The sequence below is a fragment of the Hipposideros armiger genome, unplaced genomic scaffold (genome assembly GCF_001890085.2).
Source record: "Hipposideros armiger isolate ML-2016 unplaced genomic scaffold, ASM189008v1 scaffold_117, whole genome shotgun sequence".
Lineage (NCBI taxonomy): Eukaryota > Metazoa > Chordata > Mammalia > Chiroptera > Hipposideridae > Hipposideros > Hipposideros armiger.
The window spans coordinates 376,728-402,617 of record NW_017731467.1 but is presented as its reverse complement, the minus strand read 5'-3'; the positions used below and the strand labels follow the sequence as shown (position 1 = coordinate 402,617).

Genomic DNA, 25,890 nt, shown 5'->3' with positions numbered 1-25,890 from the left:
GTACGCATATCTATCTGTTCAGCCTGGGAATGCAGGAGATTTTTTTTTTAAAAAGGTCAATTGAAAATCAGGGGTTCTTTTTTTTGGGGGGGGGGACCAAGAGAATGAATTTGGAGAGGGACATAGTAATGGTTACTTAAATAATTTTAAAACTCTCTAGAATGTTGTATGAATTAAAACCTGATAATTTAAAAGTGAGCTCAATTAATGTCTCAGGCTAATATACCCACCTGAATTGGCTCTGCAAAAAAACCAGCAATTGATTTGGCCACCGAAGTATTCAGAGTATCTTTGAACTGTTCAATATACTGGTCCTTAGCTTGGCAGCAGTCTGCAAGTAACAAACAAAAAAGCAAATAAATAAACCAACAAATTTGAGGATGGGAGAATGGCATCCAGAAGAATGGGAAAAATGATAGAAAAAAAGAAAACAGGATGAGTAAATTGACTAGAGTCTCTCAGAATACAGTGAACCAGGATATGAGGATATAGATTGCTAAAAGAGGTAGTACTTTCTGTCAGAATGACTTGTTTTGGCTGGGCTCAAGCAGCCAGACTAAGACAGCCATAAAGGCATAAACAAACCACTTCAATTGTTTCTTCTGGGAAAGAAATTCCCTGAAGTATCATTGAGTCTGGTATAGATAGCTGTTTCACCTAACTATACACATCCTCTCAATTGGATACATTCCATTCAAATGTAATTGGGGTGTGGATTTAATCTATTTGAAAATAATTCTATTTATCTTTCATTGCTGCTACTTAAGCTCATATGCAGTTTTAAAGTTACACAGTGTCTCAGTCTTTGGAGTTAGCAAGTATGTTTATAGAACGGTTAAAATTCAGTCTGCAGAAGAATGTGCTAGAGCCACATGACCTTCATCTACTGTAGCGAGTGAGAGGAAGCGTTCTCCTCTGGAATTGCAAAGATCCCAGATGTACTGGGATATACATAATCGAACCTTCAGAATTTCTATCCACACCTGCAATTTGGTTCTAAAGAGCACCACAGAGGAGTCTTTGAACTTAAAGCTATATCCATGGGCAGCAGAAGGGATCAAGAGGGAGATGTGGATGTGATGGAAGCCCCACCCCCAGCGACAGTGAAAGCAGTCTGGGAAGCGATTCACGGCCTACCATCTTAATCCTTGCTTAGAGCATGACTGTAGCCCTGGCTCCTCCTGATGGCTAGAGATAAGGAATAGAAATGTTCAGTCATCCCCTTCAAGACTGAAGCACAAATCTATTTTATTCTTCAGCTTTTTATCAAGAAATGAGAAAAACATTACCTGGCCCCAAACATATTTTTAGGCTACAAGGGATATTTGGGAAAGCTTGCTTGACAGAGGTACCTGGTATCTTTGATTAGCTAGAGTTGGGGGTTGGTGTATGAAGGAGGAAGTAGTGAAAAGAATATCAAGCCCAGAAAGCACATTTTTTTAGCATCAGTTTCATTATTTGGTGGGCAGGATGTAGTAGACAAATCTATGCCTCTAGAGATTGAAATTTCCTATTTTTATTAAGAAAGAAAACAGCCTAGGATGGCCCTAAAGGATGGATTTGACATATGTTCAAAAGACATAGTTTGGAAAGTTAGCAAGCCCATTTGCAACTAGAAAAATCAAAGGGTGGTGCAAAGTCAACCCCAATGGCTTCAATTTGGACAAAACCAAACCAAGAGAAGGTTTTGCTTGAACCTGTGCTTGACCTTCCATGATTGTTTTTCTCTTGCTGCCTACATGTTCGGTGATGAGAGGAGTCATCCATAGTTACCAGCTTTTTACTTCATGTTGCATTTACTACATTGGCTCATTGCTGTAATTCCAGGTCAGGCTGCCTCTGGAGAGAGACTTGGTGTCACCATGACAACATCAAAGCTGTGAGGAGTGTATGGTCTGCTGGGTAAAACCCAAGCAACAGAGTGGAGATGGGGAGTTTTGTTTTAGCTGGTGGTATAGAGAGAGTTAAGCAGAGTGAGGAGCCAAGGAAGGAAAAAAATATTTAAGGGAAAGGAAAGTTGTCTTGCAAAAGATGAAGAAGAATGACATGATCAGTACCATGTCTGGGATATTGTGGAGGCAATGGGGGTTGAGAGGGGAATTTCATCTGAAATCCAGGGCCTGGAATGAACACTTGAAAAGAAACATTTCTGAGGAGGGGATGAAGGAAGATAATGAAATCTACCACATAAACATCTATATTAGGCTCACAAAATGGACCACTGCTTATGCCTATGTGGGGAGTGATGACATAATTCTGAGGTAAAAAACCTAACAAGATTGGCATTTGAATGAACCCTAAGAGGAACCCAGAACTAGAACCTTCTATACTCAAAGTACTTTACATGTTGGAATGCCTTTGTAAACATAGGAATACACCTTTTACAACAAAGACCAAATACTTCTCAGATCCTAAAAGTATTAGAAGAGGATGAAGTCCCTTTTTGTATTCCAATTCTGTTTAAAGATATGATATCAGTCTTGTCTCTTGAAGATATGAGTTAAGAAAACAGCTGACTTCAGATATGCCAAAGACAGCAGCAGTTCAGAGAAGGAGAAATGAATGTCTGTCACTGTCATTTAGCCTCCAGATGCCGCTAGAGAGATGACCATGGGGTTCTGGTATTTTCTAGTTGGCCTAAGGCAGAGGAGAAGGCCTCAAAGTGTGAGGAGGCAGAGAGGATGGAGGAAGAGGGGGACACTAATGGTGGGGAGGAGGAGATGACCGCCTCTTGAGCACTTCTGCCTACTGGGCTCTGTACTGATGGTTTGCAGTCAGATCGAGGCCTATGAGGTGCGTGAGCTGGTTTTAGTTCTTGATGCCATATACATAAGGTATACAGATATGGCTATATTTGGTGTTGCTATGATCCACCCTCATCTACATAAAGCTCTCTTGCCTAAATCTCATGAAGCCCTGGGATAAGGAGTCAGGGAGGCAGGTGTTGCTCTCTCCATTTTACAGATGAGCAAATGGAAGTGAAAGATGGATCTTTTGCTTGTAGCTGAACCATGGCAAGGCTGGGAGTAGAATCCAGGTTTCCTGACTGTATGTGTCTTATCAGTCCTGGTCAGCAGAACAGGGGTTATTTTTAAGCCTGGGTTCATCCTGCTGCCACATCAGTGTGAACAAGGTGGGGTCATAGGGTGGGAGCACTGGCTTGGGGTCAAGTCCTCGCGGTCCTTCCTCCTAGGTGCGGACTTCAGTATCCTCATCTTTTCAATGGAGTGTGAATGACAGCTTTAAACTTCCTTACGGCTTTGAGTTCTGTGACCATGACATCTTGTTCCAATGCTCATTCTTTCATCCTCCTACCTCCATTTGCTATGACCCATCTGAATTTGAAGATGACTGAATTTTCTCCCTTTTAAAGCTGATTTTTAAGACTTCCATTTGCATTCTTTCTCTCAACCCATTGACGCTTACTATTTCCTTAAAGACCTTTCGGCCGGAGCATCTAGTTCTTTTCCTTCAGCACTCCTTAGGAGCAGCTATTCCACAGGTTCTGAACTGTGGTGACGAACATGAGGCGGGACTTAGCAAAAAACTGATGCTGTTTCCGTACCTTTTCTCCTTCATGTTGGGAATAGGTGAAGAATGCAAATACAATGCGATGGATAAATGGAAGCTTTCCTTGTGAGAATGCCTTCAAAACTTTTGCAAGATGTTAGGAGCCTTCAGGAATGGCCTTGTGTTTTGACAATATCTGTCAAAACATCTCATTTTGGTTGGCATTCTGCTTCCCTGGGGGGGCCTCTTGACTGGAGTTTTGAGATTTCTAGAAGTATTCTTTGCCCTCTCCTCTCCTTCCCTTGGTAATTGGTAAAAAATTCCACCAACCTCGTTTTCTTTTAAGATTGACAGCACAGTTATTGCTAATAGTGCTAATAGCGCTTCTTTAATTACCAGGTGACAGTCTATTTTTAGCTTCGCTCTGATAGCATGAGGCGCTTTTCCTAACAGCCAGATAGCACAGTGGCGGTAGGCATGAGAAATGATTCAACGAGGGGTTGCTTTCTAGTTTTGTTTCCTTTGGATTTTCCCTTTCCCACTTTTTAAAATCTGTTTACTCAGGAAGGGTTCAGCCTTTCTCCACGTTCCTTATCCCTCCTGACCTTCCATCATGGGCCTCCCTCCCTGCCCAGTGGGACCTGGTGCACAGCTGCATTTCCTAATTGTTTGTACTGGAGAATCTCGGCAGTGGCTTCCTCCCCAAGGGCCACGGAAAACATCTGGGCACATTGTCTGCAAATGACAAAAGAAGAAGTTTGGCAAAACGTGAACACAAGACAGCCAAACTGGGAGAGCATATGTTACCAATCAAGGCAAGGGGATTTTAAATTTGATATCGATATTCCTCCCTTACTCCTTTCCCACTTAAGATAAAAACCTGTTATTCTGCTTTGAAGAGAGATAATTCTTTTCTTAGAAATAGTTATGTGGGCACTCTACAAAGGAAACTGATTTCAGTGTCAGCCTGGAAACAGCTTGCTTAAGTGTTTGGTGGGTAAGGGCCTTTGAAAGAATAAGAATAATGAGGTATCTGATTCTGATGCTGTAAAAGTGGGTGCAGACAGAGAGAAGAGAAGCTAAGGACAAGGATGACTCTAGAAATGTTATGCATTCAGGGTTCTGAGAACTAATGTCAATGCATTTATTTGCAATTTATTTGATTTTATTTTAAAGCAAAACAAATGTTAAAAAACCCTCTGTTATTTTTACTCAGTCTCTGAAAGTTTTTCTAAGAAACATTTCTCCCAAATGGTCTTCAATACAATTAAGTCAAATTGCACCTCTGATTAATGATAGGCTTTCTATTAGTTTCTAATTCGAATGCCTGGAAAATCGGATCAATTACTCCATATACCCAACAGCCTTTAAATCTCAAAACTCACTGATTGGCAGCCTATCCCAAGGGGCAGTTTCGTCTTGAAGGACACTATGTTTGACAAGTTAAGTGTGTTAGGACTGCATCCATGGTAGGCACCTCTGCAGAGAAAAAACAGTGGGAAGACAGAGTAAATTCATTGTTCTTTGATCACTGGCCTGTGGAACACGGGGTGAGGCAAAAGAGGAAATTCATGAAGGCCATGGAGATAAAATGGAGCACCATTAACATGCAACTCCAGTGGTTTCTAAGAAATCTTCTAAGTCTATGCCAGGTGAATATATTTATGTATCTTCCCTACTGGTGTCGTAGATTTGAAACCGTGAAAGGAATTTTGGAGGCCTTTTATCCAAGAACTCTGACCTTAGCACTTACCCTACCCTGTTCCTCTAAAGCAGGGAGACTCATCTTTCAGCAACATGCCCCAAATTATATATTCAAGGAGTGTTTGTCTTCAAAATAATTTCCTTGAGAAGCCAAATATTCCGGTGATGCAGCCGTAGCTCAACACCTCTGGGTGCCCCTCTTGAAATGCCTTATAGCTACTGTACTTGGCATATAAGAAACAGATTGTGGTTTTTTTTTTTTTAACCTGAAACAGTCATATTTGGTATCAATCATTCTAATCACCAGTTTTGGCTTCAAATGAGTTTGGGCAATTTCCCAGATCAAAACAACCCAAAGTGCAGATTTAGGACTATGTAGTAAGACTTCACAGTGGAATGGTCATACATCTTGTAAGAGAGAAGACACAAGCATGTGTGGAACCCCAGTAGCACATGACTGTTTCGAATAGGTTGATACTTATCTGGACATACATCGTCTGGAATGTTTATTTATTAAAACAATCACAATTCTTTATTGCCATATTTTATTGTTAGCAAATGTTTGCTCATCCCTGTAGTCATTACATGCACATTTTATGTGGAATGTGTAGTATTGAATGTGCTGTGGTAATCAAATCTTGTGGAAATCATATCTTCTTTAGAATCCAGACAGAGATTATGGTCAGACAGGTGAACGAATGGGACAATTTCTTCAGTCCATCAACTTTTACTATAACTCACTCCTGTCTTTTACATAAACCTTATTATAAGAGTGTTTAAATGTGCTATATAAAATTACCCAAGAGAGGCAACTATAAGCAAAATTCTTAGTTTTATATTGTTCTAATGCTCATAATTTAGCCACCAAGGGTTTATAATTGATAAATTAAATGATCAATTCTCAAAAGTCACTCAAAAGGAGCAGGAATATACAGGGTTAGATAGACATCCTCTGAACTTAAAAAGAATAAAAGGTGAGAAATCGGTGCAGCTGGCACTAAGAGATCAGTATGTGGCTCCGTATCGAAAGCAGAGACAAAAGTAGGACCAGTGTCATATGGTAGTCCTGCGCATCTATGAGGAAAAACCAGTCACTCACCATATGTTGTGGTGAAGACCACATCTTAAAAGTTAAAAAGCTGTCACGTGACCTTGAATTCCGTAGGAGATTTATGACATAACTAGGACTCCAAGAAGTTTGTTACCCTAGTCAGGGACTACTACCTTGGAGCACATCAATTTGGATCGGGTTATTGCATCACATAGTTCATTTGACTGATCCTGTCTTAAAACCAAAAATTAGAAACATGACCCTGGGAAATGCCCCTCCATGGTATATTTTAAAAATAGGCATTTAGTGTTGGGGTAAGCCAATGTTATTAAAGTTGGCTATTCCATGGTGTGATTACCTGAAAGAAATGATGTCTGTGTTATTTGAGTGTGCTCTGGCCATCAGCATGGCTAAGTCGTTGGCTTCTGAGCCACTGTTCATGAAGAAAATGACCTGGAGGGAAAATAAAGACACATGGCCTCCTGTTTTAATTTATTTCCTTCTTAGCCAATTCATGCAAAATTGCTAAGGACTGTGCGTCCCAGTCTCTGATTATTAAGGAGAGTTCTGGTCAGTCCAGCGGTCCCATCATTTAATTACTCTATGAATCCTATAGCTCTTCATTAGGCAGCTGCTAAATGCTAGACACACAAAAATGGCTAAGGGATTGTCCCAGTTGTGAAATATTCTGGACTTTCATTGGCGCTACTTGCTGCTCTGCTGAATGCTAAGACAGGGAGACTTGCTGAGGTGTACACAGCGGTTAGTGGCTGAGTAGATCTGAGGACCAAGTAGCTTGGTTTCTGACCACAAACCTCCCCCACATCTGAAGGCTTGAAACAAGCAGGCTCCCTAGTCCTGCCGCCCCAGAGGACTTCCCAGCCTGTCTGTTCAGTGTGTGTGAATGCCGAAAAAACAAGCAAACAAACCAAAAATGCTGCTCATCTTGGCAAAAAGAAAGGGGAGATCTGAAGGGTACTGGGTCCTCAGGCTCAGGTTCAGGGACTAGGAGGCGTGTACTGCTGACTTCCTTGCTTCTGCTCTTCCGTGAATATGGCTGGGCTGAATTTGGGTTGCAGCTATTCCAGCTTTTTTCATTTCTTCTAGATAATATAGTAAATAGAGTATCTAGATAATGTAGTAAAATGATGGTACTAGCTAACACAAGGTACTGTTCTAGGTACTACATGTGTATCAATTCATTGATTTCCTAAACACAAATCTTGAGCAACATTTTAATATCTCAATTCAGTTAAAAAATTCAATCACTTCAGAGGCAGAAAAAAATGTCATTGATCAAAAATATCTAAATGCATTCAGACTAAGTAAACTGGATGGCATATTAATTTTATTTTAAAATGGCTCCACTCTTTGTCAAAGAAGAAATGCAAATGACTTTGCAGAGGGGCTATGAAGCAAAGAGATAAAATCCTCTTGAGGAACATAAAGGAGAGAGTCAGGAGGGCAGGAGCTTCTGCTAAGTGATTTCTGCAAAGATGTGGTGGTGAGGAGAGCGGCCAAGGACAGGCAGAGCTGGTGAAGTAAACATTGGCTGTTTTCACCAGCAATTCATAGATTCCTTCCTTCTTGATTGCTTTCAAATGTGACTATTAGCTCACTATTTCAGCTGTTCAATGCACAGACCAAATTCCCTGCTCATTTTCCTGCTTCCCAGGGCAGCTCCCCTGGGATCATGATGAGACTCCTGTCCCTTTCATCTGGGAGCATTTATACCTTTAGCGGCTCAGGAAAAAGTGCTGAAAGCTTCTCTGCGTATTCATGGATCGAAGGGTGGAAGAAGAAGCCACTTGTGTGCCACAGGCGGCCAAGCTGCTTTTGTGCCAGTGCGTTTACCTTCCTGAATAAAGAGAAGAGCACAGTTACCCACACTGCTGGCGGGCATGTCCTTCCCAACACACATGCTGCTCATTGAACCCAAACATATGGCTATTCCTCCAAGAGTTTCAAGAGGCTGAGTTCATCCACACATGAGAAAGAACTCTTGACCACCAGAGATGCCTGGCAATGGGATGTATTGCCTCAAAAGGTAATAATTACTTCCCCAAGAGAATTGTTTAAGAGGAGACTAAATGATATCGCAGGATTTTAGAAAAGACATTCGTTTAGAAGGAAGTTTGGACTTAGGATCTCTTCTAACTAGACTTTCTTATTAACTACACTTTAAATAGTTTGGAAACTAAACACGACTCATTGTAAGCCTGGGTGTTGTTGTATTTTAGTTTTCTAAAGAACTACAGATCCATCAAGCACATGTATGCAAGACAAGATTAATACTTTTTCCTTCAAACGAGATCCCAATTTCTGGGACTTAGTGGTCAGTGTCGAACATTTTGTAACTTCATTACGAAACCACATTCTGTGAAAGAAGGTTCATGTTGAGGGACGGTAGGAACTCAGGATAAATAGATATGTGGGAACTAACTAGGAATGCTTGAAAAGACAGATCAAGATGTTTGATCTTGATCTAAAGGATAGCAATGACTGAAGTTTGTTACACACCAATCTGTTATTAATAACTGTCACATCAAAAAAATCAGCTCAGATGGGTCCTGGAAAAACACAATGTTCCCCTTCCTCAATTCCCCAACACTGTTCCCTTCCCCAATTCCCTCAAAAAGAATCTTAAAAAAAAATCAGCTCAGTGGTTAAACAATTTTGAGAAACGCCAGATCAAATAGATTTTCTTACGGCAGGACTTTTAGTACCTTTAATAGTCTTACGTGCACTGTTTCTCCCCAGAAGGGAGATATAGTTTAAAGTGTTTCCCACACTTATTTTTTTCACAGGATTCTTTACCAATGAACCTTTCTTTTGATCAGTGCTCCACGGAACTCACTTTAGAAAATTGTGAAATATCAATAAACTCTTAAACAGAAGAGACACTTGACAAAAGCATTATTTAGTAAAATAAATCTGAGAGCCACATGAGGGTAGAACGCAGGGGGAAAGACTGGTAATCATGAGGCCAACTATGACGGCATGGTGGTCTTCCAGGCATGGGAGGAGGAGACTTCCTAGGAGTTAGTAAGAATTAATGAGAGGGGCTAATACGAGAGGCATTTCAGGGGAGGGAAAAGCAGATCTTGGTTGACTATAGGAAATGAAAGGCAGGGAAGAGTCAAAGATGATGTCAACATTCTTGCCCGTGATATTGGGAAAACTCCAGGATAAGTTGAGAAATACAGCCAGTTGTTTAGTGACCCAGCTCCTAGCAGAGAATTTCTGCAGAGTATGTATCTCACGTGTGCTACGTGAATAAATGAACAGGTGGCTAGAAACAGTATTGTGGAGCGCGTGGTGGATTTGGTCTTGGTGATGTTGAATTTCAGCTGATGGTGGGATGTTATGGGGTGGGGTTGGGGGAGTGTTTTGGAAGCTGTGGGAAATATGGGACATCTTAATACCCACTCTGGATTTATTAGAGTTATTATCATAGCTTGGTGAGGGGTCAAGCCTGAAGAAATAGAGTTGGGTAAGGCTGCTGAAAATGTAGCAACTAAATGACCAGATGTGGGGAGATGGGGTGGACCTCTTCTATGAAGGAAATATTAAGGCACAAAGGGAATATAGAAAGAAGAGTAGGGGGCTAAGGAAGGAGCCTGGGAAACCCAGAGTCAGGGGGTCAGAGGGAGATCAGGATCACAAAGGTCATGAAGCTGGTAAGAGGGTTGATTAACAAGGACAATGTCCAACATTATTGGGAGGATTCAGTGAGAATGTTAAAACATTTCTCTACTTCATTTTTTTTTTTTACTTCTTTCATGTGTGTTGGACCTATGTTTTAAATTTCACTTGAAACTTATTCTGCATGTTCCTCAGGACCTTGCATGGGACTAGTGCCTCCTAAAGACAGGAATGGGAAGGACAAGGTTATGGGAGGAGCTGGTGCGGGCTGGACCCTGGAGTTAAAACTCACCCCTCACTGCCTGGCAGCTGCTTGTAGAGAATACCCTTTGGGCCTACTTTGACAGAAGGGCCCAAACCTATTTACTTAGACTTCCTGCTTTATTTTTGTCTCACTTAATGTCAATTTTATTGGCTAGATTATTAAAGGCAAGAGAAAACAGACATCAAAATGAGATGGCTGCACTGACACCAGCAGGGCCACAGGAGGACCTGCTGAGGGTATTGGTGGGGATGGGTTGATGATCAAGGTAGCAGAGAATGTCAAGATTAACAGATCCATCCTAATGTAAATTTTCAGCCATGGTTACATCTTCCTCTCATCGTTCTTTCCTTCCATCAGTCAGAGTAGGTGATAAAGATCCTTTGGCTAGAAGTGATTTTTCATCTCTAGCCATCCCCCATCCCACACACCTGCCCCGAGTTCTCTGAGACTCTCCCGTCTTCCTCTTCTTTCTGCCTTGTCCTCAGTGCATTTTCTTTCTGTGAAAAGCTGTTACTAGTGAGGAGAAACACACCACTCCATTCATATGGTACATGCCGCATTTCAGGTGCAACAAGAATGACTAAATCTTGTGTTGTTAAGAAAATAAAAAGTGCAGTGTTAAGACTGTTTTGTTGTTGTTGTTACCCAGGAAGTAGCAAAGAACATGTCAACCATAAGCTAGGATATGCCGAAGGAGGGAGAATTTTTAACCAGGGCTCTCAATCACTAACATGATCACTAGCCTGTTTCCCATATATTCTGGAGTGAAAAGCCCAGCATTTTAAGGATACTCACGGATGGCAGTGACCAACACCGACAGTAACAATCCCAGAAAAGAAATCCAGGTATCTGTTTCCCTCATAATCAAACAGCCACTCCATGTGACCCTGGTGGAGCAACAAAGGCTCCGAAAAATACGACACCAGCACAGGAGAAAGATGTTGCTTGTGGATCTCCAGGACACGGTCATAGGCGAGGGACTGTGGACAGATAACATTTCAGTATTTAAAATCTTCCCTTTCCTATCTCTACAGTTCTTCAGCAAGTCACTAGAGCAGTGCCTCGCCTCTCTACTGGCTGAGGGGTGAGGCCACGGTCCTATGTTCACACACGTGTGTGTTTGCTCAGTTTCTTCCTTGTAGGACATCAAGGTCCTTCCTCTCACATTGAGGGAATTACCAATGTGGCCCTCTGATCCCTTTCTAAATCAAACGTGAAAAAGGGGGCTGAAATTTTCTTCCTTTCAATGGAAAGCCTTGGCTTTGAGTTGATTCTCACTGTGAAAAACAAAACTTTGGAAGTAAATATCTGAAGTAATATCAGTTTTTTTTCTTTTTTTGAGAATAAAAAATAATAAGTATGCGTGGTGTTCATGTCTTCAATTTACAAACTTCTCTTCTATATTTCTCTTTATGGGTCCCTCCTGACTATTAATTCTACAATTTCTAACCTATGAGTATTATGTAAAATAAAAAGTTTGGAGAGAGAGAGAGGGAGATATTTATTAGCATGAGAACAAAATGATGACTATATATATATATATATATATATTATTATTATTTTTTTTTTTTAAAGATTTTTTTTTTGGGAATTGAGGGAGGGGAACAGCACTGGGAAACTGGGGGAAGGGGAACAGACAAGTTGCTGTCCTTTTGTTCTTCAGTCTAGTTGTGGAGGACGTTGCTTCACTGGCCCATGTTGGTATTATTGCGCTCTTCCCAGATGAGGCCGATTGGTTGCCGGTCTCTGGACGGCCACTCACAGCGGCTCTTGGCAGCTCACACTGGCTGCTGGCCACACACGGTAGCTTATGGCAGCCCACTGCAGCAGGGGCTGCAGCCTATGCCATCACCGGCGGACTCACGGTAGCCCAGCTCCAGGTAGAGCTGTTGTTCAGCATCTTAGCTGTAGAGGGCAGCATCACTGGCCCTCAGGTGGGATCTGAACCGGGGCCCTACTGGTCAGAGCTGGTGTCTCAAGCCAGCTCTTAACCAACGCACCACTCAGGTGGCCCCACTTTATATTTTTTGATGGAGAACTCAGGAACATTGGATCATGCATTGCCATATAGGAGACAGTCAAAATCAGAACATTTTGTAAAGTTAATATGTGCTGTCACATTTTGTGACACATGTACTTATGTACATGTATATCTATATCTCTAGTCCTGGGATACACATATTGTGTCTTTGTTGCATCCTCTGTCTCTCTGTCTCTTTATCTCTGCCTCTGTCTCTGTCTTTCTCTCACACACATGCACACCAATTCATATAATAGCTCTGAATGGAGTTAGGGGTTTCAGAGGCCCCCAGTGACCTAAAGGATAGACTATCTGGGATGGGAGGGCTCAGTGGCAGGCAGGGTCATTTGTGGGTCCTTTTGAGGGAAAGATTCATTTAGCCCTTTTGAGAAGAACCGCCTCTTCTGGGTTTTTCCAAAGCTCTGACTCTTACCTGGTATCTTTCGGGTGTGAAGTCACATGGAGGCATTCTGGGTTTAGTATGAAGACTGCGCTTGGTTACAGATGTCCAGAAAGCACCTACTGAAAGTGAAGTGAGTTAGGATTCTCAACTAAACATCACACAGGCTCGTTTGTAAAAATCACTTGTGGTTACCTGAATCAAGGTCCATAGGCAATTTCATTTCTTAGTTAAAAATAAATCATTTAAACCATCCTTTAGTTTGGATTTAAAAACTGAGGTATCTCAATAATAAATTTTCTGGAGGAAAAATAGAGTTCTGTTCCTCTCGAATCTAGTCAGGAAGGGCATGGACGATGTTGGGGGAAGTCACGGCTTCCCTCATCATGGTCCCTCACAAGTTTCGGAAGCTCCTCCCCGCCCCCAACTACATTTCTCTTTTCAGTTGATCCAGCTTCTTCCCGTGTGTTGTTGGAATAGATCCTCTTTGTAAATAGAGGTGCTTTCTAAACTTTGGGTTGCCCAATGCCTGAATCCCAGTACTTATCCCAGTTCCTGGTTCTGGGTTGACTGTCAATAAACAAGAAATGAATGGCTGTTGACAGCCCTTGTAGGGAATGAGGAGAGATAGGTGCTAGGCAATGTAGTATATTAACAAATACTGCATGCAAATAGATCTGGAAGAAAAACCTTCCTCCAAAACACACTAATACAAAGAGCTTGACAACACAAGACCATGACAAAGCAAAGACAAGCTGACCCAGAGGAATCATTAACTATTTAGAGCTAGAAGGGACCTTAGTTTTGTATGTGTGTGTGTGTGTGTGTGTGTGTGTGTGTGTGTATGTGTGTGTGTGAAAATGCTCATATTATAGATGAGGAAGTCAGCCTAAAGTGGTAAGTTAATTTGTTCAAGGTCACCAAATTAGTTAGCTGCATGCAGAACAAGAACAAAACTCCAAGTTCCTGACTCCTAGCCTAGTACTTTTTCACTCATTCATTGGCTACCTTTCCCTTCCCCTGCTAGCACAGATTTTGACATCTCTATAGCATTGCAATGGAATAATGAAGCCAGAGATCAGGGCTGGAAAAGTACTTTTTAAGTACTTTTGGAAAAGAATGCTGCTAATTTTTAAGTGCTGATATAAATTTGCAGGTGGAGAGGGCTGAGGAAATGATGTCTCTTCTTCAGCACAAAGGTTTGAATTCATGGGTGAAATGTTGGTATTTTGTGTGGTTATGAAGTCACAGCCCTGAGAAACACAATGAACAATTGTGTCTTTAAAGGAAGCTGAAAAGTAATAGCTCTAAATATGTTTTCTTTCAAAGCGGTCTCATTCCCTTTTCTGCTCTAAAGAATAACAAACATCATTAATTTGCTCTTATTTTAAAAGCAAGTAGCTTTTGGCTATCCATGTGCAAAAATGACCAAAAATGATAGCTTAGGTTTTCTGAGAATTTCACCTTTTGAAAAGCTTTTCATTGTGTCCCTCTACATTAGTTACACTTCTGAGATGAAAAAAAAATTATTCTGAATGTTTCTAAGAATTCAAATTCCCTTCACTCTTTCAGTCTTATTTTCCTATCTGCAAAATTGGAGTTGCCCATTGAGAAGGCTATACACTCTCTTGACGTCAAGGATATAGGAATTATGAAAGTAGGCTGTCTGGGGAATATAATCAGTAATGTTGTAAATATTTTTAGGGGGCCAGATGGACTCATGTCTTGTTAGGGAGACCACTTCATAGTCGGTGTAGAGGCCTGACCACCACACTGTATTTCTGAAGCTGATGTTGAATAATATTGTATGTCAATTAAAATTATATATACATATAGTCACGGGACACGGAATAGAGTGTGGAAATGGAGTCAATGGAATTGTAATAGATAAGCATGATATCGGGGGTGGGAGGGCAGTGGATGGGAGAGGGGGGTTGTTTCTGTGTGAGGGGTGAAAAGGATAACTATTCCATTGTTCTGTACACCTAAAACTAACAATAAAAAAAACAAAAAAAACAAAAAAGAAAGTAGGCTAGAGGGGCAAGAGATTTGAAAAGAAAGATTTGATAAAGGAAAGCCTGGGTTTTAAATAGTCAAGGCAGACTCATTCATTCATTTGTTCATTCATTTATTTGTTCATTCATTCATTAGCCCAACTGATAGGAATATGACAGTAGAATGAGGGGTCCAAATAAAATACATAAAATCCTGTTCTCAGGAAGAAAGAAAATAAAGACAGAAGGAAGGCAGGGAGGAAGGAAGGAAAGAAGAAAGAAAGAGAGGAAGACAGATCGCAAGCAAGTAGGAAAAATAATTAGCCAATAAGTGAAATAAGTCTAGATAACATCTCAAAAGTCTATTGCCTTTCATATCTCCCCTCTCATTAAACAATCCACACTCAAAATAATTGTAATAATAAGGATCGGTGGACAACAAACAAACAAAAATACTTTGGTTTTCATTATTTGCTAGGAAAAAATTAAAATCTAAATATGTAATTACCTGCATCCTTTAAAAAATTATATATATATATACAGATATATTTAATTATAGTTGACATTCAATACTATTCAGCTTCAGCTTCAGGTGTACAGCACAGTGGTCAGGAATCTACCCCATCCATGAAGTGGTCTCCCTAACAAGACAAGTGTCCATCTGACACCCTACAAAATCTTCATAACATTATTGATTATATTCCCCAAACTGTCTTTCATGTCCCTGTGGCATTATTGTGGCTACTAATTTGTACTTTTTAATTCCTTTACCTTCTCTCCCATTCCCACCCCCCTCCCATCTAGCAATCATCAGTTTTTTCTCTGTATCTCTGACGCTATTTCTGTTTAGTTTGTTCACTTATTCTGTTCTTTAGATTCCACATATAAGTGAGATCATATGGTATTTGTCTTTCTCCGTCTAACTTATTTTGCTTAGCATAGTGTTCTCTAGGTCCATTCATATTGTTGCAATTTGTAAGATTTCATTCTTTTTTATGGCCAAGTAATACTCCATTGTATAAATGTACCACAGTTTTTAAATTCAGTCGTTGTCTACCGATGGGCATTTCAGTTGTTTTCCAGCCTTGGCTATTGTGAATAGCACTGCAATAAACATTGGGGTGCGTATATTTTTTCAAATTAGTGTTTTGGATTTCTCTGAATAGATACCCAAGAGTGGAATTGCTGGGTCATAAGATAGGCCCATTTTCAATTTTTTGAGATACTGCCATACTGTTTTCCATAGTGGCTGCACCAATCTGCAGTCCTACCAGCAGTGCCTGAGGGTTCCTTTTTCTCCACATCCTTGCCAACACTTGTTTGTTGATTTATTGATGATAGCCATTCTGACCATAGTGAGGTAGTGTCTCATTGTGGTTTTTATTTGCATTTCTCTACTGATTAGTGATGTCGAACACTTTTTCATATGTCTGTTGGCCATCTGTATGTCCTCTTTAGAGAAATGTCTCTTCATGTCCTCTGCCCATTTTTAAATTGGGTTGTTTGTTTTTTTGGTGTTGAGTTGTATGAGTTTTTTTTATAAATTTTCAATATTAATCCTTTGTGCGATGTATCATTGGCAAATATCTTCTCCCATTCAGTAGGCTGCCTTTTTGTTTTATTGATGGTTTCCTTTGCTGTGTAAAAACTCTTTAGTTTGATGTAATCCCATATGTTAATTTTTTCTTTTGCTTCCCATACCCAAGGGGATATATCAGGAAAAATATTACTAAGGGTAATATCTGCAAATTTACTATCTATATTTTCTTCTAGGAGTTTTATGGTTTCCGATCTTACATTTAAGTCTTTAATTCATTTTCATTTTGAATTTATTCTCGTCTATGGTATAAGGAGGTAGTCCAGCTTCGTTGTTTTGTATGTGTGTCTGTCCAGTAGTCCCAGCACCATTTATTAGACTGTCTTTACCCCAATGCAAATTCTTGCTTCCAATGTCATAGATTAAATGACCATATAGGAATGGATTTTGTTCTGGGCTCTCCATTCTGTTCCTTTGATCTATGTGTCTGTTTTTTATGCCAGTACCATACTGTTTTGATTACTATAGCCTTTAGCATGATTTGATGTCAGGTAGTGTGATCCTCCCAGTTTGTTCTTATTTCTTAAGATTGCCGTGGCTACCTGGAGTCTTTTATGGTTACATATAAATTTTAGGATTATATGTTCTAGTTCTGTGAAAAATGTAATTGGAAATTAGATAGGGATTGTGTTGAATCTATATATTGCCTTAGGTAGTATGGACATTTTAACTATATCAATTCTTCCTAACCATGAATTGCCTTCCTTCTTGTTTTGAGGACAACATAAGAGTTCAAGGTTAATAAAACTTCTCTTGGGTTCTTGGAAATTGTGTGTGTGCGTGTACACACATAGGTCTGTTTGTGTATGCATGCATGGTGGCTGTGTGTGTATGGGAGCAGACAGACCCACGGGGAGTGAGAGAAGGGATAACTGAGATCTGAGTTAATAAAATTGAATCCCAGGTCTATTTCTGTATAGGCATTTTTTGTTTCCTTTGCATCATTTAAATGGTCTGATGTTGCCTTTTTGGGCGGCTAAAGACAGATGACAACTAATGATTTTCATCCAATTCACCAATTTCCACTTCAATTCACCTGGACAATTCAACTTAAAAGCAACATTTCATTTGGAGAACCCCACCACTCTTACATAATAAATGACAAGTGGGTAAGTAAATTTAGTTTCCCCACTGCCTAATTCTCACAGAGTTTCACAGCAAGTGCATAACCTTAACTTTTTTTTCTTTCTCTCCAAATCGATCCAAAAGTGAAAACCTGTTGGGCAAGATTAGGTGAGAGAAATCGATTTTTTGTGGCATTTGAAAATTCTGGGAGAAATTCTCTTTGTAATGATAAAGATTTTTCTAACGTCCACAACCAGCTTTCAACACAGAGAGGGCATTTATCAAGGCCTTCCTTACTCGAAAAAAAAAAAAAAAGAAAGAAAAGCCTATAAAGTATTTGAAAATACACAATGGACACAGTTAATAGAACATTAAGGTGATTTACTAAAATGTTAATTATGCCTTACTTCTGCCTAGCATATTAAGTAACTTTAAAAAAACTTATCACTTTGGTTATCTCATTTGATAATTGGCATAGCCAATGCTTTAGGAAGATTTTATCATTTCGCCTTAGAGCTGAGGCTGACATAGATTAAAGTGAGGTGTTTGTAGTTTTGAGGACCTCCCATAGAGTGCCATGCCACCTCATGGAGGTCTGTTGAGACAAAGGTGAGGTCTGAATAAGTGAGGGCCCGTGGTTGGTTGGGGAGAAATTTTTTCTCATCTGCACCCTGCTGAGCTGGAGCTGCCAGCTCCCAGACCTGGGAAGGCACCCGTTTTTCTTCTTAAACTGTTTCACAGCCTGCATGATCAAAGAGGACTCTAGTAGTGGATGTTCAGTATCATCCAATCCCCCATCACAGTTAATAGGACTCTAGTCTCTGTGGGGAACCAGCTCTGCCGAACCATGTTCTCTGAGTGACAGGATAATAATACACCAGGTGCCTGCTTGCCACCAGGGCTGCCAGGGGAAGGGTATGAGACCCCTGATGGGTGAATGAGATGTCCTCTCCTTAGGGCCTGAGAATATGACCCGGATGGAGAGAATAGCTGGCAGCCCTCATCAGAGCCACAACGTGCTTAGGAAGCATTTCCTGCCTGGCCTTTCCTCGTGTCACTTCATGCCCAATCCTGCCCACCTCCTCACCCTTCTATCGATTCTTTCCACCCTCTCCCTCCCTCCATAGCCTTCCAATAAACACCCTTTTGCTTAAGTAAACCAGGCCCAGTTGCTGTTGTTCGCAAGTGAGAGCGCTGCCTGATCCTGAGGCTGGCAGCCGTCCTTCCTTCTGTCACTTTTGGGAGCAGGCCCTCTCTGAGGTTGCCCCTCCTGGCCTTGGCAGGGATTAAATCAGTTCTGCAGGGTCTGCAAGGACAGGCAGGAGTAGTGTGGGCGGGAGACCTCCCTTCAGGGCTAATTGTAATGTTCTTCTTAGAAAAGGTGTTGCAGGAATCATGGGAAGCTTCTTATGGAAATGGGCATTATTGGCCATCACCTGCACCCCGGTGCACCCCTCCTTGTGGGCGAGAAAGGCGATGATAGGAACATGACACATTTGAGCACATACCCCACCTTCCTGGAAATGTTATATGTTTAACAATTGTTAGCTGATTAGTGAGAAAGAAGGCACCACGGTGCTATTTTCTTCACTTTTATACTGAAAATAAATTGCTCCTGGAACTTTGCCTACATATTTAGCCCTAAACGATTGTGCACATCAAACATAGGCAAGGCTGAATATTTTATGTACACATTATCATCCAGTGTACAGGTTGGTATTACATGAGGATTGTGACATTTATTTCTGTGTATCTGACAACACTTAGCACCTGGTGGTCTCCCTATCTGACATAGTCCCTGCCTCCTCCTCCCTCCAGTTTATCTTCCTACCCCGTCACCCTGATTTGGCTTTAGTCATGACATGTATCTCTGTTGGATTTGTTTATTTATTTTTTACTTATTTGTTTACCATTTATGCTCAGCCTCTCTCACTGGGATACACAGTAGTTTTGCTTTGCTTACTGTGGCTCTGTTTACGGTACAGGTGCATAGCGGGTGCTCAAATACTTTTTTTTTAAATTATTTTTTTATTTTTAAATTACAATCGACATGCAATATAATACTAGTTTCAGGTGTACAAGTCTGGTACCCATTTGACACCATACATGGTTATTACAATATTATTGACTATATTCCCTGTGTTGTACTTTACATCCCCATGACCACTGTGTAATGACCAATTTGTACTTCTTAATCCCTTCACCTTTTTCATCCACTCCCGCAAACCCCCTCCCATCTTGCAACCATCAAAATGCTCTCTGTATCTGTGAGATTGTGTTTTGTTTATTTATTTTGCTTTTTAAATTCCTCATAGAAGTGAAAGAATATGATATTGTCCCTCTCTGTCTGACTTATTTTACTTAGCAGAAAACCCTCTAGGTTCATCCATGTTATTGCAGATGGTAAGATTTTATTCTTTTTTATAGTTGAGTAATATTCCATTGTTATATCTACCACTTCTTTATCCATCCATTCATTGATGGACACTTAGATTGCTCCCATATCTGGGCTATTATAAATAATGCTACGATGAGCATATGGATGGCTATATCTTTACAAATTAGTGCTTTGAGTTTCTTCAGACAAATACCCGGAAGTGGGATTACTGGGTTCTTCTTTGTTTCTTGTTATAACCTTTGTTTGTTAAGTATTACTACCCAGCTTTTTTTCCCATTTCCATTTTCATGAAATATCTTTTTCCCAGCCTTTTAATTTCGGTCTGTGTATTTTTTATTTTTTTTTATCTGAAGTGAGTCTCTTGTAGGCAGTATGTGTAAGGGTCTTGTTTTCTTATCCATTCAACCAACCTATGGCTTTTTTTTTTTTTTTTTAGAATGCTGTTTACTGGACACTCACAGGACATGTTCACAGTATTTGTTTGAAGTTATGTGCAAAACACATTCTCTCATGTTCCACCTGCTCTGCTTTTCTTTTGTACCTGTTGCTACAAACAGGTACCTATGTATCTTAAAATCTACAGTTCTCAGTTATTATGAACATGCAGACAAAGTTTTAGGGACTTGCTTGGAGAATCTGCTTCAAAATATGGATTAAGAGTCTATGGACTAAGTCACTAAAACATTGAAAAACTCATGGGGGACCAAAGCAGAGGAAGGCAACAAAATCAGTTCATGAATTTGGGACTCTGGCTTCCAGGGGAGCAAAGAACACACTGAAAAACATTTTTTGATTCTTCCTGTTTGAGAGAAATGTATTGTGTGCTGAATTCATGTTTCTATATTTACCACTGTCTATAAGTCACTAAAGATCACCCTATGTCTTTTAATTGGAGCATTTAATCCTTTACCTTTAAAGTAGTTGTTGATAGATATGTAGTTATTGCCATTTTATTTGTTTTTAATCCTTTTTTTCTTTATTTTTTCTTTCTTTCTTATTTGTCTTAAAGAAGTCCCATTAACATTCCTTGTAATACTTGTTTGGAGGTGATGAACTCCTTTAACTTCCTGTCTAGGAAGCTCTTTATCTGTCCTTTAATTCCATATGATAGGTTTGCAAGGTGGAGTAATCTTGGTTGTAGGTCCTTACTTTTCATCACTTTGGATATTTCATGCCTTCTGTTGAGAAATTAGCTGGTGGTCTTATGGGAGCTCCCTTGTAGGTAACTAACTGCTTTTCTCTTGCTGCTTTTAAGATTGTTTCTTTGTCTTTAATTTTTATCATTTTAATTATGATGTGTCGTGATGTGGGCCTCTTTGGGTTCATCTTGCTTGGGACTCTCTGAGTTTCCTAGCTTTGTATGTCTATTTCCTTTGCTAATTTAGGAAAGTTTCCATCATTATTTTTTAATCTTTATTAAATTTATTGGGGTGACATTGGTCACTAAAATTATATAGGTTTCAGGTGTACAATTCTATAATACATAAACTACATATTTCCTTGTATGTTCATCATCCAGAATCAGTTCTTCCATTACCATGCACTTGACCCCCTTTATCCTCTTCTACCACCCCACCTCCCCTTACTCTCTGGTAACCACTAAACTGTTGTCTGTGTTTATGATTTTTTGTTTATTTGTCTTGTTCATTTGTTGCTTTCAATTTTATATGCCACATACAAATATAAGTGAAATCATATGGTTCTCGACTTTTATTGTCTGATTTATTTCACTTAGCATGATAATCTCAAGATCCATCCATGTTGTCACAAATGCCGTATTCATCTTTTTTTATGGTTGAATAATATTCCATTGTGTATATACATACCACATCTTCTTTATCCAATAATCTGTTGAAGGACACTGTATTTCCATGTCTTGGCCACTGTGAATAATGCTGCAATGAACATAGGCGTACAAATACCTTTATGGATAAATGTTTTCGAATTTTTTGGTAGGTATCCAGAAGGGGGATTTCTGGGTTGTATGATAATTCTATTCTTAATTTTTTGAGGAACTTCCATACTGTTTTCCATAGTGGCTGTACCAATTTACATTCCCAGCAGCAGTGTTTAAGGGTTCCTTTTTCTTCACAGCCTCTCCAGCACTTGTTATTACTTGTCTTGTTGATAATAGCCCTTCTAACAGGTATGCAGTGGTATCTCATTGTGGTTTGGATTTGCATTTCCCTAATAGCTAATGAAGTTGAACATTTTTTTCATATATCTGTTGGCCATTTGTATGTCTTCTTGGGAGAAGTGTCTGTTTAGGTTATCAGCACATTTTTTTTAAAAGATTTTATTGGAGAATTGGGGGAGGGGAACAGCGTTGGGGAACAGCATTGGGGAATCGGGGAAGGGGAACAGACAAGTTGCTGTCCTTTTTTGTTCTTCAGTCGAGTTGTGGAGGACGTCGCTTCACTGGCCCATGTTGGTATTGTCATTGTGCTCTTCCCAGGTGAGGCAGTCACTCACTGGCCATTGGATGGCCGCTCACGGCGGCTCGTGGCAGCTCATGAAAGCTCACGCCTGCTGCTGGCCAAACCGACTGCAACCTGTGCTGCCACCAGCGACTCATGGCAGCCCAGCTCCAGGTTGAGCTGTTGTTCACCATCTTAGTTGTAGAGAGCGCATCGTCACTGGCCCTCATGTGGGATCCGAACTGGGGCCCTGCTGCTCAGAGCTGGCATCTCAAGCCAACGCCTAACCAACATGCCACTCGGCCAGCCCTCATCTGCACATTTTTTAATTTGGTTGTTTTTTTGTTGTTGAGTTGTATGAGTTCTTTATATATTTTGGATATTAGCCCCTTATCGAAGGCATTGTTTGCAAATATGTTCTCTCATTCAGTTGGTTGCCGTTCTGTTTTGTTGATGATTTCTTTTGCTGTGCAGAAACTTCTTAGTTTGATATAGCCCCATTTATTTATTTTTGCTTTTACTTCCATTGCCTTTGAGGTCAAATTCATAAAATCCTCTCTGAACCCAAGGTCCATAAGTTTAGTACTGATGCTTTCTTCAGTGCAATTGATTGTTTCAGGTCTTATGTTTAGGCCTTTGATTCATTTTGAGTTGGTATACGATGACAGATAGCAGTCTAGTTTGATTCTTTTGCATGTGGCTTTCTAATTTTCCCAGCACCACTTATTGAAGAGGTTTTTTTCCCCCCTCCATCGTATGTTTTTAGTTCCTGTATTGAAAATGATCTGTTTATATATATGTGGGTTTATTTCTGGGTTCTTAGTTCTATTTCATTGGTCTCTGCATCTGTTTTTCTGCCAATACCATTCTGTTTTGATTATTATCACTTTGTAGTATCAAGTCAGGGAGTGTGATACCTCCAGCCTTGTTCTTTTTTTCTTAGGATTGCTGTGGTTATTCAGGTCTTTTGTGATTCCATAGAAGTTTGATGATTTTTTTGTTCTATTTTTTTTAAATGACATTGGGATTGCATTAAATCTGTATATTGCTTTGGGTAATATGGCCATTTTAACTATGGTGATTCTTCCAATCCATGAACACGGAGCGTCATTCTTAGTTACAGGACTTCTGTTCATCTAGACTTTGGGCGATTCTCAATAATGGTTGTTCTATAGTTTATTTTCAATTTTGATGTGGTCCCAGGAGGAGGCCAGCACAATGTTTACCTACTCTGCCATTTTAACTGGAATTTCTTGTACTCAAATAGTTTTGATTAGGTATATATTTTGCACACAGCTTGGTGTGTTCAATGAGTGTGTGTTTAGATGAACAAACATAAGCAGGCATATATCTATACCTATATCTATCTATATCTATATCTATCTATCATCTATCTATCTATCTATCTATATCGATATCTATCTATATCGATAGATATAGATAAATAGATAGATAGATAGATACAGTACCTAAGAAAGTAGAAATAAAGCCCCAAAGCGTTTTGAAAAGCTAGGTAAAAAGTATGACATTCATGTATATGTGGCATGGGTTTGCAAGATTACTTCTCCTCTGTAGTTTCCTTGGCAGAGCTATGATAAAGAGTCCCTGATGAATTGATCAGCATCTCTAGGCACCAAGCCTCACCTGCCATTTCTAAGACACCTGCTACTATCATCAGCTCAGCTCCACAACCATCATGGGTTAGGAAGAGAAAGGGGGAGGGGACTGTAGAGAGGACTTTTTCATTTGTCAACAACTGGTACTTTCAGCATAGCATCCTCCTTATTGAGCATAAAACTCTGGATATAATTCTAGCTTTTTCTCAGAAAATGTTGAGGTTAAATGAAGTTCTGGCAAAAAAAAAACTATGACTGGAGGAAGAGAGCGCTCCAATCAGGACTGGAGGAAGAGCAAGAAAGGGTCTGGTGGAGTCATCTGACTTTGGAGGCAGGCAGACATGGCTTTGAATCCTAAGTTGTTACTTCTATGTTTCTGACTTTGATCAAATTTCTTAATTATTCTTTATTCTTCTGACTCCTTTTCTGTGAATTGGGGTAATAGTACTCACTGATAAGTTCAGTTGAAGATAAAAGGAGACAATCATTTAAAGCATCATATATGTATTAAGTTTCAAGGAATTGCAATTGTCTAGGGAATAAAAAGCAAATAGGAGAAGAAGAAAGAATAGAGAAAAAAGGAAAGATGAGGAGAAAATGAAATTAAAATTAATTATAATAGGAAATGGAAAAAGGTTTCCTGTTCCCGATTAGAGCTTGGGAGGCATAGAGTTACACTGTGGCACATAAACATGCAGCTAGCTACCTATGCTCATGTTTGCATGAGGGAAATTGGTAAGGAGGTGGTGGGGTTCTAGTGAAACAAAATACATGTGAAAATGACAAGCACATGCGACATAATACATGAATGCACTAATGGCTGGCTACACCAAGTCTCCTGATGTTTTCTGTTCCTGCTGGAGACAGAAAAGAGCCTGAGTGGGAGCGGAGGGCTCAGGGTTGCGTTCTAGTTTCTTGGGTGTCCCTGGGTAAATGACTGCACTTCTCAATGTCAGTCTCCTCCTGGGGGCCTGGTGGAAATACGTGAGGATGCCTTATGTCTTTTAAAGTTGTCAACCTTAAATACCTCTATATTGCATTGAATATTTTACTTTAAATTGCTTTTCTTTCATTTCTTCATTATATTACAGCTAATACCTCTATATTGCATTTAACATTTTACTTTAAATTGCTTTTCTTTCTTTTCTTCTTTATATTACAGCTAAGGTGTCATGCTGCTTTTATTTTGAAAGTGTGTATAGTCAGGTTTTATTATCCATGAATTTCATTTTATGACAGAAGGGGCATTGAAAACTACTGGATGTGAGAGGGGGGCATTGGATCTGTGTTAGATGGCCTGTCTCTAAGACCCCAGTCAGGTCTAACATTCCAGAGTTCTAGGCAACAGTTTCCAGAACACAGCCCTTCTCGCTCACTGGCCTCTACTGACCCACGACTCCCTGGTCTCCACTCACCGCTCAGAGGACACTTCTTTCGGATCCTGGGAGAGGAAGTCTCCAGGTGCAAAGTTCTTGGCAAATGTCTCCAGGCTAGAGTCATGTCTCTTAGTCAGGAAGCAAATCTCTCTGGAAACAGTTCGGAGGAAGGGCTCCAACTGCTCACCCACCGGCTGGACTTTGAGATTAGGATGGAAGGGGCGGAGCTCAAGGGGGAATCCTGGAGTGGTTACTGCCACCACTTCAACAAGCGCAGAGAGAGCTCCCAAGGCTGGCATCAGTGCCTTCAGGAAAGAGTAAGAAAGGGAGTGGTGGAAGGAAGGAGGGAGAAAGGAAAGAGGAAGAAGGCAGGCAGGCAAAGTGAAGGGCTTCTGCACTAGTTTTGTTAGTTTTGTGTTCCATCAGGGTCTCATCAGGGTGGGTTTCTCTCTGCAGGAGGGTGGTAATGGCTGTGGGGGGATGGTCAGGGATTGAGAAGGAGGCATGTAAATAAAAGAGAGAGAAGGGGACTATGCATGAAGTGAATGGATAAAGAAATTGGTATTGGTATTGGGGGGTTTTAGAGCAAGAGAAGAGGGATTAATGGGGAAGGGGACATTCCAAAAGGGAGGAGAGGGCCACCAAATAGCTAGGGAAGGCTCTGGACAGCTGTGCATCCCTTTAGGTACCTGAATGAGGCAAAAAGTTGAGAGCTGAGGAGTTAGGGTGCTTTATTTTTATTATGTTTTACTTCTCTAAATTCCCAGTTGTCATTCCTGCCTCCACCTCCCCAATCTCCATAAGCAGTATTTAGTCTGTTTAATATATATGT

At 40.3% G+C, this 25,890-nt stretch overlaps 1 protein-coding gene across 2 annotated transcripts in view; it reads right to left on the bottom strand.

Annotated features, from left to right (window-relative positions):
* AGXT2 (alanine--glyoxylate aminotransferase 2) overlaps positions 1 to 25,266 on the bottom strand; it is a 41,009-nt gene extending 15,743 nt beyond the window's left edge. The window contains exons 1-8 of one of the 2 annotated variants that reach the window (XM_019647886.1): positions 25,098 to 25,266; positions 12,629 to 12,714; positions 10,971 to 11,155; positions 8,000 to 8,123; positions 6,624 to 6,718; positions 4,896 to 4,989; positions 4,152 to 4,245; positions 231 to 331 (exon numbers count right to left, since the gene is read on the bottom strand). In XM_019647886.1, coding sequence (XP_019503431.1) covers positions 231 to 331; positions 4,152 to 4,245; positions 4,896 to 4,989; positions 6,624 to 6,718; positions 8,000 to 8,123; positions 10,971 to 11,155; positions 12,629 to 12,714; positions 25,098 to 25,182 — 864 coding nt within the window. In that variant the 5' untranslated portion in view covers positions 25,183 to 25,266. Of the gene's footprint in view, positions 1 to 230; positions 332 to 4,151; positions 4,246 to 4,895; positions 4,990 to 6,623; positions 6,719 to 7,999; positions 8,124 to 10,970; positions 11,156 to 12,628; positions 12,718 to 25,097 lie in introns of both variants that reach the window. The other variant, XM_019647885.1, reaches the window with a different exon arrangement.
* Between the last annotated feature and the right edge of the window lie 624 nt (positions 25,267 to 25,890).